Source organism: Papaver somniferum, chromosome 11 (assembly GCF_003573695.1).
Source record: "Papaver somniferum cultivar HN1 chromosome 11, ASM357369v1, whole genome shotgun sequence".
NCBI lineage: Eukaryota > Viridiplantae > Streptophyta > Magnoliopsida > Ranunculales > Papaveraceae > Papaver > Papaver somniferum.
The window spans coordinates 64,684,380-64,698,532 of record NC_039368.1 but is presented as its reverse complement, the minus strand read 5'-3'; the positions used below and the strand labels follow the sequence as shown (position 1 = coordinate 64,698,532).

The window sequence follows — 14,153 nt, the reverse complement described above, 5'->3', positions numbered from 1 at the left end:
ATAAGACTTGCTCTAAGAGTCAATAATTGGTATGGGAAAGTGTAAAATACAATAAAATATATGAGAGAGAATGATTCTTTGCATTGGAGAAGGTAAAGATTCATGGATTTTTGAACTTCTCTCTCCACAAATGCATTCTCCAATGCAAAGAATCATTCTCTCTCATATATTTTATTGTATTTTACATTTTCTCATGCCAATGATTGGCTCTTATCTTGTGCATGGCAAAACCTTACTATATTTAGTTTGTTGTTTTCTAGTTTGAGTTAGCTTTTAATGCATTTTTTTTCCGTGTTTACCAAGTAAGTGAAACTATGAATACTTGCTTCATGATTGTTTTAAGACGCACAATCGAATAGAACTCAGTTTTTCTTAAACTCTTCTTCTTATTCTCTGTCTCAAACGCTTATTTTCTTAAGGTGGTTAACCTCCAATTCAAAAGGTTTCTCTAGGGTTCTTAAGCTTTCTTTAAGGTATACCTAATGTTTGATCAAGAACCCTAACACTTGGTTCAGAGCAGGTTTAGATCTTAGCCCAATTCTTAACCAATTTTTTTTTTCTTTTCTACAATGACATACACCGAAGAAATACAGCTTGTCAACACTGGTATTAAAGGCATTACTGGGAAGCTTGATAAATTGGTAGACACTATCACCAAAGATCGCGAGTTGGATGAAGCTGCAGTTAAGCAACTTCGTACAGAGGAAAATTAGCTCGTGAAGATGATAGAGCTAATCGAAAACTTGATCTTGATGCATACGAAAAGTCTCTTACAACAAGTTTGACTCAAGCCATCAGCTAAGAACTCAAAACTTTGCTGCGTGATATATTTCAGGAATTTCTTCCTCAGCTTAAAACCAATGATGGTATAACTCAAGAGCATACTCATCGTACAACCCATACTAATGGTGCTAGAATTCTTGAAACACCAAGTCGTGCACCAACTATTAATCTGAAGTTTCCTTCTTTTGATGGGGATGATCCTGATGGATGGTTATTTCAAGCTGAACAGTATTTCTCTTGGCACACCATTGCTAATAATATGAAGGTTCAACTTGCTGCTGCTCACCTTAAAGGAGATGCTAATGCATGGTTTCGTTGGAACCACACCACGATTGTAAATCCAACTTGGCCACAATTTTGTTCTCTAGTTCGTGAACGATTTTCTTCTGACAAATTTGTTGATGCTAAAATGGCAACTAGCACCATTAAACAGAAAGGTACGATTAAAGATCACATCCCTGAATTTGAACGTCTTTTGAATTTCGTAGATTTTCCTGAATCACACTTGATAAATCTGTTTATCTATTCTTTGAAACCTGAGATTGGTTCTATGGTTAAACCACTTGAACCACCTACTTTGGCCTCAGCCTTCAAGAAAGCACTAAACCAAGAGGAGGTATTGTTACAAGCTTCAAAACAACACCCATGTTCTAACCAGTTTAAACAATATAACCTTTCCAATTCTCAAATAAATAAACCCCTTTACCTCCAGGTTATAAAGAGCTTTCATGGGAAGCAATGAAGGAGAAACGAGAAAAAAAGGCTTTGTTTTAATTGTGACAAACTTTTCCAACCTGGTCATGTGTGTGAGAAGCCTAGCTTACTGTTATTAGATGGTCCTCAAAATTCTCAATCGATGATGAAAAACTTGTTGTTACACTTACTGATGAAAATTCTACTCCGGAGATGGATGATCCTTCAATATCTTTTCATTCACTAATGGGTACTACTAATCCTTCAACAACGAGAATCAATGGTTTTTCCAAAGCGCAACCGCTTACCTTCTTAATAGATTCTGGTGCAACTCATAATTTTGTGAGTCCATCTATGGTAAAGCATTGTGGTTTTCGTATTACTTCTCCAACTAAACCCTTGAGTGTTACAGTTGGTGATGGGGGTATAATGAGCACCCATGGTCTGTGTTTGAACGTGCCATTTCAATTACAAGATCATCAATTCCAGGCTGATTTTCACATATTGAATATTAGTGGTTGTGATGCTGTTTTAGGAGTACAATGGTTACGTACCTTAGGACCAATAGCTTGGGATTTTGAGAAGCTTTTAATGAAGTTCAGACTTGGCGGCGCAGATATCCAATTACTTGGTAATAATTCTTCTGCATTAATGATGTTGGATACTACTTCAATGCAGCGATTACTTCAAAAAGAAACTTATGGTGTCTTCTTACATTTATCTGAAATTAATACTTCAATCATTACTCCTCCAACAATACCACCTGAGATTCAACAACTAATTTCAGATTTTGCTGATATTTTCAAGACTCCAGAATAACTTCCTCTTGCAAGAGTTCATGATCATCATATTCCTTTAGTACCTTGTTCTTCTCCAGTCAATGTATGGCCTTATCAATACCCACATTTTCAGAAGGATGAAATTGAGAAAATAATTTATGAGCTGCAACAATCAGGTTTGATACGTCCTTCTTCCAGTCCTTTTTCTTCACCTATATTAATGGTTAGAAAGAAATATGGTTCATGGCGCATATGTGTTGATTATAGAGCTTTAAATAAGTTAACAATCAAAGATCGATTTCCTATCCTAATGGTCGATGAATTACTGGATGAACTTCATGGAGCATTGATGTGATTTTTAATTATTGTTGTTGTAAATAAAGATTTGAACTCTGAGACTTGTGAAGATTAAACTTAAAGGTTTAAATAAAATAATAAACAAAGGCGAGAGTTACTGGGACTAGGATTCCACCAAATATTCAAATTCATGCGATTTACCTATTTATTCTAAACCATTATAGCTCATTCAATAATAATTTTGACTTTATTTCTTTGCCTAAGGTAGATTCTTAAAATATTAATTCTAAATATTAAGCATGGCATATCAAAAGAATTAATCTTAAGCATAAACCATCAAACGAAATGACAATTAATTAAGAAAAATCTTTTTTTTTTAATTTTAATTCAATGCAAATAGTCGTATAAAGAATTAAATGAATTTACCACATGATGAATTTTGGTTTCCTCCGTCGTCCCAGAGCAAGGTTTAGCTCCACATAGTGAAAAACAAGCTCAAAATATATTTTTATAGCTCAAATGGTGTTTACAAAGAAGAAAAGGGAGGAAAATAATACAAACCAGAAGTTTGCAACGCTTAATGGTCGTTACAACTCACGGTTACAACTGTTGCGAAGAACCATAATTATATGGTGTCGCAGAAGAACTGTCGTTTATGGTATGAATATGTGACGGTCAAGAACGACGGTTCTGATTGGTTATTTGTTCTTCAGCTTATCCTTCTCTGCAGCAGCAGAGAAATCTGCTATGCAGCTTCTTATTCTTCTCTGTAGCCTCTCCAAACTCTCGATGCCATTCTATGTGGTCCGAGCACCTTATTTATACTCCACTGGATCATCAAATCTCTGTCATAAATCAAGAATATTTTCTTTTACTCGGGGATGATATTCTTCCATATTTACGTGATTCTTCCCTTGTTTCTTTCCTCCACGCATCTGTTTTATTTCAACACACTCCTTACATACTGAATACAACTCCAAGACAGAGTAAAACTCGTGCAAGCATGGAATATTCACGTAATCTTCTTAACAGAACCCCATGAAACTCTCATGCTCTGTTTTATCCAATCCACGTAACCATCCCACTTTTCTTGATTCCAACTCATATACCAGCCGTGTTTTAGTCAAACAGGATATTCTAAACTGATTTCATCGATTTAATCTCCTTCGAAAATCTCCAAATCCAAAACAGCACCTCTCGGGTCTTCAAACTCCCTGATTTGCTTCAAATAACCAATCCAGTCCGAATAGATTGAATAAATCACCCACATCCTCTCTGTTTAGCCTTAACAGGCCCATACAAGTCCAAAACCCTCAAAGAATCCCCACAAAATCTTCCCAAACTCGATTCAGCAATTACGCAGGTGACAACATATTTCTCCCATGCACGAAGCTGCCATGTTTTGATCTCTTCGATTATCTAGCCAAATTCAGTCGAATAAATTACCCATTCAATACCTGTTAAGTAGATTCATGTCCAGCCCAATCTAATTTGGTGATTGAATCTCAAGAAATCACGTCCAGAATTCAAACCCTAAAATTCATCCATCGCTGCAAATTCTTCCCGCCAAAATTCAGATTTAAAATGTTGAAGATGGATGCCCCTTAACTACAGCTCAGTTGCCAATAGTAATTTGGGTGCTGAGAACAAATTTGGGTTTCACATAAGCGTAGGTTCCCCTTAGCGAAATCTGGGGTCCGCTTAGCAAGTGTCCTCCGGGGGGTGCCTTTAGCAGTTTTTCGAGCTGATTCTTCCAAAAACATTTATTTCTTAAAACTACATACGAACAAGTTTATTAGTGATAAAATGAGTCCCAGCTAATATATTTATGGGTGAAAATGCGTCGCACTTTCGTGCTTATCAAGCATGCATTTTTACAAAATTGGATTTACGCTCTGGATATTATCAGATAAGATTATACAAAGGAAACATTCCTAAAACTGCTTTTCGAACTCATGATGGTCATTATGAATTTCTGGTTATGCCGTTTGGACTTTCAAATGCACTAGCCACATTTCAGAGTTTGCTGAATCATATTTTCAGGCCTTACTTAAGAAAGTTTGTTCTGGTGTTTTTCGATGATATACTAATCTATAGTAAGAACATGTCGGAACATTTGGAGCACTTATCTGCAGTTTTTGAAGTTTTACGACAACATCAATTGTTTGTTAAGCAATCGAAATGTACATTTGCTCAACAGTCAATTGGATATCTTGGCCATGTGATTTCATCTCAAGGAGTAGCAGTCGAAAATGAGAAGATACAAAGCATTTTATCTTGGCCTATCCCAACTACAATTAAAGCATTAAGAGGATTCTTAGGCTTAGCTGGATATTATAGGAAATTTGTCAAAGATTTTGGCAAAATTTGTGCACCTTTAACTCAATTATTAAAAAAGGATGCATTCACTTGGACTGAAGATGCAACTAAAGCTTTTCGCCTGCTCCAATAAGCATTAACTACCACTACAGTTTTGATTCTTCCTGATTTCTCAAAAGAATTTTATTTGGAATGTGATGCTTCTGGGAATGATTTGGGATATGATTTAATGCAATGTGGCAGGACAATTACTTACTACAGCAAAGGATTGTCTGGTAAAAACCTTAATTTATCAATATATGATAAAGAAATGCTTGCCATCGTTTCTGCGGTTCAAAAATGAAGACCGTATTTACTTGGAAGACATTTCAAGATATACACTGATCACTATAGTCTGAAATATTTTTTAGAGCAAAAAATTTCGTCTATGGAGCAGCAGAAATGGTTAAGTAAGCTGCTTGGATATGATTATGAGATCATTTTTCGACAGGGAAAAGAAAATGTTGCAGCATATGCTTTATCCCGTACTACAGGGCCAACTTTTGCTGCAATTACTGCACCAATTTTTTCAGGTGCTACTTCCATTATTGAAGAGACAAACAATGACGCTGAAATGCAAATTATTATTAATAAGATTCAAGAACAGCCTACCAGTAAACCTCATTATACATTTCTTGATAGTATATTACGATACAAGAATCGTATTGTGGTAATATCTACTTCAACTTGGTGCTTTAAACTTCTTCAAGAATTTCATTCAACACCCTTAGGAGGTCACTCAGGTTTTCTACGTACTTACAAACGTCTCCAACAAAAATTTTACTGGAAAGGGATGAAACATTCGATTAAGAACTTCATAGCACACTGTAATGTTTTTCAGAGGAGTAAGTCTGAATCCATAGCTCCTCTAGGATTGTTACAACCACTTTCCATTCCTGCTGATGTTTGGCTAGATATTTCGATGGATTTTATAGATGGTTTTCCACCATCTAATCGAAAAAACTCAATTCTAGTGGTTGTGGATCGATTGTCTAAATATGCACACTTTATAGCTCTTGTATATCCTTATTCTGCTACTCACATAGTTGATGTGTTTGTACGGGAGGTGGTGCATCTACATGGAATGCCTAAAAGTATTGTCACTGATAGAGATCCCATATTTATGAGCAATTTTTGGGAGGCGTATTTTGCTCTTCAAGATAATCAATTGTGCAGAAGCTCGGCTTATCATCCTCAATCTGATGGACAAGCGGAGGTAACAAATAAGACTCTTGAATGTTATTTACGTTGCTTTGCTAGTGTTAAACCAACTGAATGGTCTAAATGGTTACCCTGGGCTGAATAGTGGTTAACATCAGTCATCACTCATCCATCAATATGACACCATATGAAGCATTGTATAAGAGAACACCACCAACGATCTTAAGTTATCTACCTGGTTCTACTGTTGTTCATGACGTTGATATCAATTTACGAGCTAGAGACCGTACTTTAAAGCTCTTGAAATATCATCTTGAAGCAACACAAACTATAATGAAGAATTACACTGATAAGCACAGGACTGAAAGACAATTTTTTGGAATGATTTGGTATTCTTACGTCTACAACCTTATAGACAATCTACTGTGTCGAATCAATCTTTCTCCAAACTCTCTCCTAAGTTTTATGGGCCTTTTCGTATCATTGGAAAGATAGGAGAAGTTGCATATAAGCTGCAATTACCTGCTTCAAGTCGTATTCACCCAGTTTTTCATGTTTCTCAACTGAAACTTAAATTTGGTTCTAATGTTGTTGCTGAGACAGTTTTACCCAATATTGTTGATTATGATAAACGGGAACCAGAGAGTATTTTGGAGCGAAGAATGTTCAACAAGGGCGGTAAAGCAGGCACCAAATGGTTGATTAAATGGAAAGACCACTCATCAGAGGAAGCAACATGGGAATATGCAGATGAGTTTATTTTACGATTTCCAGAGATTAATGCTTGAGGACAAGCACAATTTTTCAAGTGGGGTGGGATGTTGCGACACCAACACGATACACTTGTTTTCCTTATTTAGATTTACTATATTTAGTTAGTTGTTTTCTAGTTTGAGTTAGCTTCTTTTAATGCAGTTTGTTTCCGTGTTTACCAAGTAAGTGAACTATAAATACTTGCTTCATGATTGTTTTAAGACGCACAATTGAATAGAACTCAGTTTTTCTTAAACTCTTCTTTTTATTCTCTATCTCAAACTCTTATTCTCTTAAGGTGGTTAACCTCCAATTCAAAAGGTTTCTCTGGGTTCTTAAGCTTTCTTTAAGGTATATCTAGTGTTTGGTCAAGAACCCTAAAAGGGACTACTGTCAAATCTCCTTGTGCACATCACCATTTTTTTTATTTGACGGGTTAGGTGGTATTACAAACTCGTCGCACCATAATGAGAAAAGATCTAGATACAGGATTCAGAGCAGTCTTTGACGTTGGTGGTAGAGATTTTCTGTCTACAACGGCTTACTTATGTAAAATTGGTCATTTGCCCAAAATCATAAAATACAGAAATGATGGACTTCTAAAATATAGGTCTGGTTGAAAAGGACACACGAAAAAATTACCTAGCGTCATTAGGGGCTACCCTAAATGAATTAGGGGCGACTAATAAGAAAAAATAGGTTGAATATACATTTATGTCCCTTCATAATCGGTAGTTAAATATAGAGTTTTTGTCTACCGATTACTAGTTTATGTAAGAATGGGATATTTACATAATCGGTAGACAAATAACATATTATATCCACTGATTGTTAAAGTAAACTCAATTTTATCTGCTTTACAGGGATAAACGAATTTAGGGCAACCGTCTATAATCGTAGCAAATAAACATCCTACGACTACCGATTATAGTTGCTGATGAGTGCCAAATATTGCATATTTCTACACCTTTTTATTGGCAATTAACTCATCTTTTGTGCTTTAAAATCATATATTATCCCAGATTCCGTATTTTCATTGTTTTCAAGAATAATTATTTTTACTAATTAATTTTGTGTTTTTAGGTATAAATAAAGCCTGGATGAATTGAGAAGCCAAAAGAGCAGGAAATTGGTGGCCAAAGGCGTAAAGGTTATGAGGAGTGTAAAAGAAATATCGTGCAAAAATATGTTTGCACTCATTCGGAAAACCGTTCGCAAGAACCACACTAGCATTGGGCCTGGAAGAAGTGAAAGAACCCTAACCCAAAGCCTGACCCGTTTTCAAACCCGGATCATCAAATCTGATACGCCCGTTTAACACCCAACAGCTATTCAATATCCAATAGCATCTCCACTTGTTGCATCAAAGTTTGATGCCGATGCATCACATTCTAGCGCCCTCTATTTCCTCCCCTACTCGAACAGAACCAAACCTATCTCCATTTCCTCTTCAATTTCACAGAACCAGCACCACCGACCCCTCCTCCATCAAATTCATCTCCCCGACAATCTCTGCTCACAACCACCAACACAGTTAAACTCTTAATCTCTATCTCTCTCAGTCTTATCTTTTTCTTTATCAAGAACAGTAACCCTAGGAGCTAGGATTGAGAGACATAAGACTAGGGTTTTGTTCAACAACTGGAAAAATCAGTCCTGCGGAGTTGAATTGAAGATAAAAACTGTCAGAAAACGCATTTTGGTGAGTTGGGTCCCTCTTAATTGTCGAATTGAAGAAGAATATGGAGAATTTTGTGTATAAATAGGGGTTAATGCTTTGTAATTGAACAACCAGTTTTAGCTGAATCAACTCTTTTGTTAATATCATTGTGTTTTAATCATCTTCATCATGTTTTAATTCTATTTGCTAGGGTTTAGTTGAAACCCTTAATTGTATGCTAGGTTAGTCAATTTCCTGTTTTTGTTCTTGTTGTGCTTCATTGCTTTAGGAATGATAGTTAGCTTGTGATTAGTTGTACTGTAAGAAGACAACTAATACTAGGGGTGAGTTAGTGAAATTAGTTGATAAATTATCCATTTGAGACATTCAAGGAAGAGACATGAACATAACTTGAGTTTGTATTACCTTAGGATGAGGAAGTGGATTCAATCACCCTAGTACTCCTCAGTCAATTGTTTACAATCTTTCCACTGCATCTTTACTTTATAATCTGTTTACTACTTGTTCACCACCCAAATCTTGTCGTATCGACACACAACAAACACCCCCTTTGCGTTATTGTTACTTGAATCAGTTGTAGTAAGACTTTAGGATCAACTTTACACCCACCTTGTCCTTGAGGATCGACTCGTACTTACCCTGTTTACAGACTCGACGATGTATACTTGCAGTTAGTATAATTGTAGATACTGTTTAAGACCTACCAGTTGCCGACACAACCTTTAGGCGATTAAGACCGCCCAAAACCTAGGAATTTCATTTCATTTTCTTTCTTTTCTTTTCAGCTCGTGTTCTCATCTTATTCTTCCCTTCCGATTGTGGAGAGTAAAAAAAACTATTCCACCTATTCAAACTTCAATTCATCGTCGTCGTTCATCACCGAATCAAAAACATCGTCGATTCTTCTATAAAGCGATGACTGATCCTAATGAACCCACGAAAGATCGAGAAAAATCTATTGCAAACAACGAAGAACACGAACACGAAGAACATGAAGAGTATGACACCGCTGATGTAGGTGGTGGTGGTGATTCTGATAATCAAACTCTCGAGCAAATGGACCCAATTAGGTAAGTTTCTATCTTTTTACTTCGTTTATGTTGCTTCAATTTGTTGAATCTATGAAAATAAGTTCAAGGGTTTTCAGTTATTTCCCATAATCGTTAGTTAGATCTAAATTTTATCTCCCGATTACGTCCATTTTCTAGGGTTTTCGGTTACATCACCCAGAATCGAGAGTTAGGTGAAAAATGATTACTCTCGATTATACAAAGCTATTTGCCACTGAACCATAAAATTGACATAATCGGTAGCTAAGTTATATGTTGCCTTACGATTTTAGCAGAGAATTAGAACATGTAGGGACACACAATTCATACCTAGAATCGGAGATATTATATAGTATTTGTCTTTCGATTATTCATAATCGTAGGTTACACTAATTCAACACACTTACGATTATGTAAGTTGTAAAATTTGAAAATTTTGTGATTTTAGCAAAATCCAATTTCGGGGCTACGTTTTAATCGGAATACAAAGGTTATTTCTTTACTTCCGGGTATATGCAATCGGTTGATATGTTATATTGTTTTGTTCCGATTATATATGCCTCATGACTTTCTCAGTTTCTGAACCCAAATTGATGCATAATCGGGAGATAGAACTAGAATAGTACTTCGGATTGTGTGTAATCGGAACAAAATATTTTACCCGTGCTTCCGATTGTGAATAATCAAAAGTCATATTTTAATTGTAATTGTATGTACCTTTATGTATTCTACACCAAAAATGGACTTACATGGGCTTAAATATGCTCCTCTTACTAGCCAAACATGTCTAACTAGGCTTCACAAGCATTATACATACAAGCCCATATGCAAATATCCAAGAAGCCCATATATAAATATCCAAGTCAAGGCAAGGGGGTGGCACATTGACATTGACACAGTCAGCCGTACGAGTTAGTCAGAAGCAGACACGTCAGCAGCAGTAACACAGTCAGCAACTTAGTAATCAGTGACGTCATCATGACGTCAGCAGGGTGACGTCGGCAGAATATTCCGTTAACGTTGGTAATGCCGTCAGCAGGGAGCGAATCCCAGTCGTTCATTGAAACGTCGTTAGGTCTGCCGTCAATGACGTCAGCAGATGATATCGCGATGACGTCAGTTCATCTTCTCAGGCAGAGTCTACTTCTCCGGCGTCAGTGCAGTAGAAGGTTGTCGACGGCCTTCCCGATGGCGGTGGTGTCCGGTAGCGACTTCCGGCGACGGTGTTTGGCGGCGGTGTCATGCGGCTGGACTAAATTACGTCCGTCCGGCAGCAACAACATTTATTTTTTGTGTATCTCAGTGTAACTTAGCTCGTGTGAACTGGAGGATATTTACACCCTCCGGGTTGAACTGAATCGGTTCGCTGACTCTAGCCGAGTTGAGCCGTGGCTCATTTATGTTACAACCCCAATAATTTTGGCATGTGGATATTTCCGCCCCAGTGTGTGGGCTAAGTCAATTACACCTATTTTCTTGGGCTTGACCATTTACTCAGTTTTGGCTACCCAATTGCATAACCCTAGAGGAACCATCTGGAAATATTTAGACAGGGAATATTCTGGGACATTCTAGGAGGCATGCAAGGGCCAGTCAATGCAATTTATGTCAGGAGGCATGCAAGGCCAGTTAATGCAATTTATGCCAGGAGGCATGCAGGGGCCAGTTAATGGAATTCATGCCTAACTCGAAATGAGGGTAAGATCCTGATTTTCAACAAATAAATAGATGGGTTTGCAACCCAAGAAGGTAAGCAATCTTCCCCACTAATACTCATGTGAAAAACTCTAGCTAACTTAAGCATCGGAGGGTTTTTTGCAGGTACCCCCCTACACTGTTCAATTGGAGAAAAAAGCAGCGGTTCGATCATCAATTAATCACATCAGATTCGTGTTTGAGGTAGAAATATTTTTACCATCCAAACATTGGCGCCGACCAAGGGGAATCGAGAAAAGATAATCGTGTTTTCCCAAATCAAGCTATGGCAGTAATCAAACAAACTGCGCGAAGGGTTGATTCTGTTAGCAATTCCCAGCAGCGCAGGAGACGCGAAGCTGAAAGGCACGAGATTGAGGTTTAGACAGCTCCAACAGTACCCATTGGAAACAGACAAGGTCGAGATCGTATTCGTGACAGAACCCCAGATCGTGGTTGAGATCGAGATCGTGTTCATGATAGAACCCAAGATCTGAATAATCGAAGAAGCGAGAAACAACCGGTGTTCGAAGACGAGAGAATGGATGTGGACTTCATATCTGATGGATTAAACACACGAATTCGAGCAGATGGAGGTCGTGTATTCGACATCCATCAAGGAGGAATGACGATCGACATGACCTGTGAGATGGACGAACTGCAACACCGAGTACAAAGGAAGAACTGTTGCGCCGTCAGCTGGACGAGGTGGAGAAAGAGAACGCTCTTTTGAGATTAGAACGTGAGAACCAGCCTCGACCGATGACTGGTAATCTAAACAACCAGAAGGGTCGATCTGTATATGAGCGCCTTGGAAGTCGAGTTACCCCGCAAGATGCAGACCAAAACAGAGAAGTGATCGATCTTGATAGACCAGGAAAAAATATGTTGGTCACTGGAGATCTACCTAGACGAAGGCGTGTACGAAACTGGCGAGCAGGAACCCGAGCACGGACAACTACAACTCAGCAGAGTACGGCTAGAACTACCACCCGTTTAAAGTGTCTCAGGAATGAAGAAGATGAAGTTCGAGATCGGCACGATGAGAGAGAATTTTCACAGATTACTATGCTCGTTCGGAGCAAGGCAGAGCTAGAAAAAGAATAAGATCCAAAGTTGATATTCCAGAGGATCGGTACTATGAGCAGGAAGACAGTTCCTTTGATGGCGACATAAGCGCAATAACGGATGCTCTCCTCTCAAAGATGATCGAGAAAGTAATTTCGAAAAAGCGCTCCATAGAGGAAAAGATAGACAGGTTGCATCGAGGCGCAAGAGCTCCTTTCAAACTGAATATCAGAGAATTCCGGCCGCCAATGAATTTTCAAGTTCCCAAGCTGCCAGAATTTGATGAGAAAACAGATGATCCAAATAAGCATGTTTTACACTATGAAACTGCCATGACTCCGTGGCAGTACAACGATGAGTTGATGTGCAAGATGTTTCCACAGTCACTGACTGGTGGAGCAATAACGTGGTTCAATCAGCTCCCGTCACAGTCGATCGGGACTTACCATAAGCTGGTTGACAAGTTCTGCTCTCACTACAAATACAACAGACGTGATCGGAAGGGATGCCACGCATTGTTCCTTCTAGGAATTCGGAAGGAGAAAAGTATCAGACAGTTTACTCGACGCTTCAAGCAAGAGTTGGCCGATGTGGTTGGTGCCAACGATCAAGTCGTCATCGTATCTTACAAACAGGCATACCAGTATGATCAGAGAGGTGTATACGGTTCCTTGGTCAAGAGACCACCAAAGACTCTGGAAGAACTGTATGATCAAGCAGAAGAATACGCTCGAGTAGAGGATGATTCCAAAGCTCGAGAGACAAGAGAAGTTAACAAGTCATCCAATCATCCAAATGATGGGAAGAAAGACAAGTCAAAGAACCGTTCGAGTGGACAGCATAACGATCAAGGTGGAGTTCGAGAGAAAAACCAAGGGGAACGAATGGAAACCGGATATCAGAAATATCATGATATGAAGCTGATACCGTTGAACATACGGATTACAGAGTTGTATGAGGAAATAAGCAAGGATTTGAGACCCCCTCGGCCTTTGCCAGCGGAGACACGTGATAAACGTGATAAGAGCAAATACTGTAATTATCATAAAGATCATGGTCACAAGACTGAGAATTGTCGCTCCTTACAGATCGAAGTCCAGCGAATGATAGAGCTGGAAAGCTACAAGAGTACGTGAAAAAGAATTTTGGGAAAGGTTCGGGACAATTTGGCGCAACACATGTGATTAATGTCAGTCATTCCATGATCCATTCAATGACCAGACGGGCATCGGAAGATGAGACTAGGATGAAACTCAGGCAGTTAAAGGAATGGTACGTGACAAATCACATTGATTTTGTCAGTGGAAATGAAGCAGAAATTCTGGAGCTTGAATGCAAAAAGATCGAGTTTTCTGAAGAAGACATGATAGGCGTATATGCTCCCCACAATGATGATATTTTTATAACAGCTTGGATTGGCATGTTCCGTGTACACCGTATTCTAGTGGATACAGGAAGCTCAGTGAGTTTTCAGAAGTCTATTCCAGTATGAATCTCTCGCACGACTTGATCGAGGAGGACGAAAATCCAATTATCGTATTCAGTGGAGAAGTTACAAAGGCGATTTGGAAAATAAATATGCATATAGCAGTGGCTGACAAGTCCATTCTAGGCAGTTTCCTGTTGCTGGATTGTCGAGATCCCTATAATGCGATCGTAGGACGAGACTGGCTGCATGAGATCGGAGCAGTCACATCCTCGTACCATCAATGCCTGAAGTTTATTACCCCTGAAGGGGTCGTGAAGGTTAGAAGCGACCAGATGGCCGCCCACAAGTGTCACGAGAATGCTATGGATGAATACAGGAAATCAGAAGTTAGCGGGAACCAGATCCCG

The 14,153-nt window shown here is 38.5% G+C and overlaps 2 protein-coding genes across 2 annotated transcripts; both read left to right on the top strand.

Annotated features, from left to right (window-relative positions):
• Positions 1-4,533: 4,533 nt before the first annotated feature.
• On the top strand, positions 4,534-5,004 carry LOC113324489 (uncharacterized mitochondrial protein AtMg00860-like). The gene has a single exon (XM_026572810.1). The coding sequence runs from the start codon at positions 4,534-4,536 to the stop codon at positions 5,002-5,004; it is 471 nt and encodes a 156-aa protein (XP_026428595.1).
• A 4,416-nt stretch (positions 5,005-9,420) lies between these two features.
• Positions 9,421-13,809, top strand: LOC113324488. The gene is made up of 3 exons (XM_026572809.1): positions 9,421-9,575; positions 12,340-13,352; positions 13,406-13,809. Exons 1-3 carry the CDS (start codon positions 9,421-9,423, stop codon positions 13,807-13,809), a joined length of 1,572 nt encoding a protein of 523 aa, XP_026428594.1.
• The last annotated feature ends 344 nt before the right edge of the window (positions 13,810-14,153 follow it).

What these genes read in the sequence shown, in the direction of transcription:
- LOC113324489 (XM_026572810.1), top strand. Translation starts at nt 4,534, where the DNA reads ATGCCGTTTGGACTTTCAAATGCACTAGCCACATTTCAGAGTTTGCTG.
- LOC113324488 (XM_026572809.1), top strand. Translation starts at nt 9,421, where the DNA reads ATGACTGATCCTAATGAACCCACGAAAGATCGAGAAAAATCTATTGCA. An exon ending in GAGCAAATGGACCCAATTAG is followed by an intron (nt 9,576 to 12,339) that starts GTAAGTTTCTAT and finishes GGAGCAAGGCAG; the next exon opens with AGCTAGAAAAAGAATAAGAT. An exon ending in ACGTGATAAGAGCAAATACT is followed by an intron (nt 13,353 to 13,405) that starts GTAATTATCATA and finishes CGCTCCTTACAG; the next exon opens with ATCGAAGTCCAGCGAATGAT.